A 3,048-nucleotide genomic window follows, 5' to 3' on the forward strand; every position below is an offset into this window, starting at 1 on the left:
CTGAATATTTTTTATTTCTTGATACAAGGTAATATGGCTGAATTATCTCAAGCGTTCACGAAGACACCGTGTGTCTACCAATAACTCTCATAAACTAAAATAACACTAGATGCATGTCACTAGCGCCACCCTACACTTACTTTGACCGATGCCAACAACCAAACATAGATTCTGACATGCCGCCCGCCTTGACAAATATAACAAATATTTTCAAATAGTAGTAATGAACAAAATATGTCTTATTGAAGCTCTAATAAGTCTAACCTAAGCACATATCACTATATTAATAAAGAATACATTACAAAACAAGGAAACGAAATAAACTTACACTAAGCTACTTACACTATTCTAATAAAGGCGCAATATTTGTTATCGCTCTTTTATAAACGCCCTTTTCTGTGAGCAAGGTGACAACTCTTACTCTATCATCCGTTCCAGGATGTACCTCCATAATTCTCGCTAGTGTCCACCTTAAAGGCATGCTTTGAGCATCCTTTACCATGACAAGTTGTCCAACTTGGTACGTTTCTTTAGAGTCCGTTTTCCATTTGCCTCGTTGCTGACAAGTGTTTAAGTACTCCTTCTGCCATCTGGACCACAGATGTTGTCGCACTTGCTCTACGCGTTGCCATCTTGATAGTCTGTTATCCGGTACTCCCTTCAATTCTTGCTCCGTATATCCTTGTAAATTTTCCCCAATTAAAAAATGTCCTGGGGTTAAAGCTCTCATATCGTTCGGATCGTCTGACACTGGTGTTAACGGTCTGGAGTTGAGTACAGCCTCAATTTGAGGTAAGATAGTTGTCATTTCGGCTATCGTGAAGGATGTTTCGCCGATTGTACGTTTGAGATGTAATTTCATAGAGCGCACCGCTGCTTCCCAGATGCCACCAAAATGCGGAGACCTTGCTGGTATAAAATGCCAATTCATTTTTTCCGCAGTCGCGAACCTTTGAATGCACTCCTTGAAATCTTCTTTTTCCCACGTTTGTTTCAATATGCGTTCTGCTCCAACGAAATTCCTGCCGTTGTCCGAATATAAGTTACTCACTTTTCCTCTTCGCGCTACAAACCTCTTCAAGGCAGCGATAAATGACTCCGCAGTCAAATCTTCCACTAACTCTATATGTACAGCCTTTGTTACCATACACACGAAGATGGCTGCATAAGCCTTGTGGTGCTTTGCATTACGACGAATACGGTCCCGTACATAAAATGGACCACAATAATCGACTCCGCTATTTGTAAAGGGTCGGCTGATGTTGACTCGAACCGAAGGTAGCTGTCCCATGATTTGCCAGCTAGCCCTTGGGTTTGCTTTACGACACCTTATACATTTATGTAAGATTTCCTTAATCCTACTCCTTGCTGATATAGGGCAAAATTCTTCACGAATGGTGTTTAGTGTTGTTTGAGCACCTGCATGAAACAGCCTTTCATGATAATATATTATTATCAATTTGGTGAAATGATGTGAGGATGGAATCACGATTGGATGTTTTGTTTCTTCAGGCAGCCCTGCGTGTCTCAACCTTTCTCCTACTCGTATTATTCCATTTTGATCCAGGAACGGATGTAGAGCATTCATTTTTGATTTTATTGACACCTTGTTACTTTAAGGAACCTAATTCTTCTTTAAACTCTTCCGCTTGTACTATTCGTACTATTGCTAATTTTGCTTCATTTGTTTCCGAGATCGAAATGATTCCTGTCTTGCGCTGTTCGTACCTAATCTTTACGTTGTAAATAAATCTTAATACATAAGCTGCACCACGTGCAATAACTTATTTAACGTCGAGTATCTTTGACAGTCTATAATTGTTTCTTTCTTTACAGCTATCGCTATCACTGCTTGTTTACGTCCTTCAGGAACGTCCTTAGACGACAACTCCTCACTTTCTTCAGGCCAGGCCTTACTGTTTATTTTTAGCCAATCAGGTCCTTTCCACCATAATTTCTCTTGTATTAATTGCTCCGATGTCCTCCCCCGGGAGACTAAATCAGCGGGATTTTCTTGTGACTTTACATAATGCCACTCGGAAAGTGAAGAATTATCGTGTATCTCGCTAACCCTATTTGCCACAAAAGTTTGCCATTTCCGCGAATCCGATTTTATCCATGCCAAAACTATTTTAGAATCGCAATAGAAAAAATATTGGCTTACTTTTATATTCAAACTGACTTTTACTTTAGTCATTAATTTTGCTAGTAGAACCGCGCCGCACAACTCTAGCCTGGGCAATGATACAGCTTTTACAGGCGTGTTACGTCCAGCGGACTCACGCTGCCTCTTTTCTTTTTCTCACGGAGACCTAGGGGTTATCAACCCCTAGGACTTCTAAGAAAAGTAATAAAAATCTTTTCCCATGAGAAAATTTAAAGTAAAAAGACTCCAGTATCTACATTAATGCCAGATAAAATAGAGTTGGAATCGGTGAACGCAGGGAGCTAATGCACCGCCGATGACGCTTCCCTTGGACAGCGCCATTAAAAACGGCAGTTAATGTCAGTACTGGCGCCTAAACATTTTCCTGACAGGCAAGTTGCGGACGATTCTCACGATGTCCGCGACCATAAATATAAATGTGACATGCGAAGTCCAGGGAAAGTGTTTGACGGGCGCGTGCCGACAGTGCACGTGCGCTCGTCTTAATCGGTGCACGTGCATTTTCCCATAAATTTAAGAAAGTCATAAACTAAGATGACACTTGGTTATACCAACCGACTTCTTTCCTCCCCCATATAATCTCGACCAATCCAAAATCCCGAAAGTCATCCCACCACCCAAATTTGAACCCCACTAATTAGGAAAAACCGCTATATAAACCACGGTTCCGCGGTCCTGAGCCTCTCTTTTTTCTTAGTCTCTTCTTTAGTCTTGTCTTTTTAGCTCTCGGCTTTTTGCCTTTACCGTCTTCTTGCTGAGAGCTTTACAGTCCAATTCGCAGGGTTAGTCGAGAGAAGCTATCCAGCTCAAATAAAACGGATAGAGTCTGAGTCTCGGGTGACTCCATTATTAATTGAAATAAGTAATAGAGTCAGTGATCC

At 41.1% G+C, this 3,048-nt stretch overlaps 2 protein-coding genes across 2 annotated transcripts in view; both read right to left on the reverse strand.

The window, feature by feature from the left end:
- Positions 1-343: 343 nt before the first annotated feature.
- LOC108767714 (uncharacterized) lies at positions 344-1,588 on the reverse strand. The gene has a single exon (XM_018517714.1). It carries the CDS (start codon positions 1,586-1,588, stop codon positions 344-346), a length of 1,245 nt encoding a protein of 414 aa, XP_018373216.1.
- Positions 1,589-1,753: 165 nt separating this feature from the next.
- Positions 1,754-3,048, reverse strand: part of LOC108767715 (uncharacterized) — a 7,309-nt gene continuing 6,014 nt past the window's right edge. Inside the window, exon 3 of the mRNA XM_018517715.1 lies at positions 1,754-2,127. Coding sequence (XP_018373217.1) covers positions 1,754-2,127 — 374 coding nt within the window. The remainder of the gene's footprint in view (positions 2,128-3,048) is intronic.

This window comes from Trachymyrmex cornetzi, unplaced genomic scaffold (genome assembly GCF_001594075.2).
Source record: "Trachymyrmex cornetzi isolate Tcor2-1 unplaced genomic scaffold, Tcor1.1 scaffold72, whole genome shotgun sequence".
NCBI lineage: Eukaryota > Metazoa > Arthropoda > Insecta > Hymenoptera > Formicidae > Trachymyrmex > Trachymyrmex cornetzi.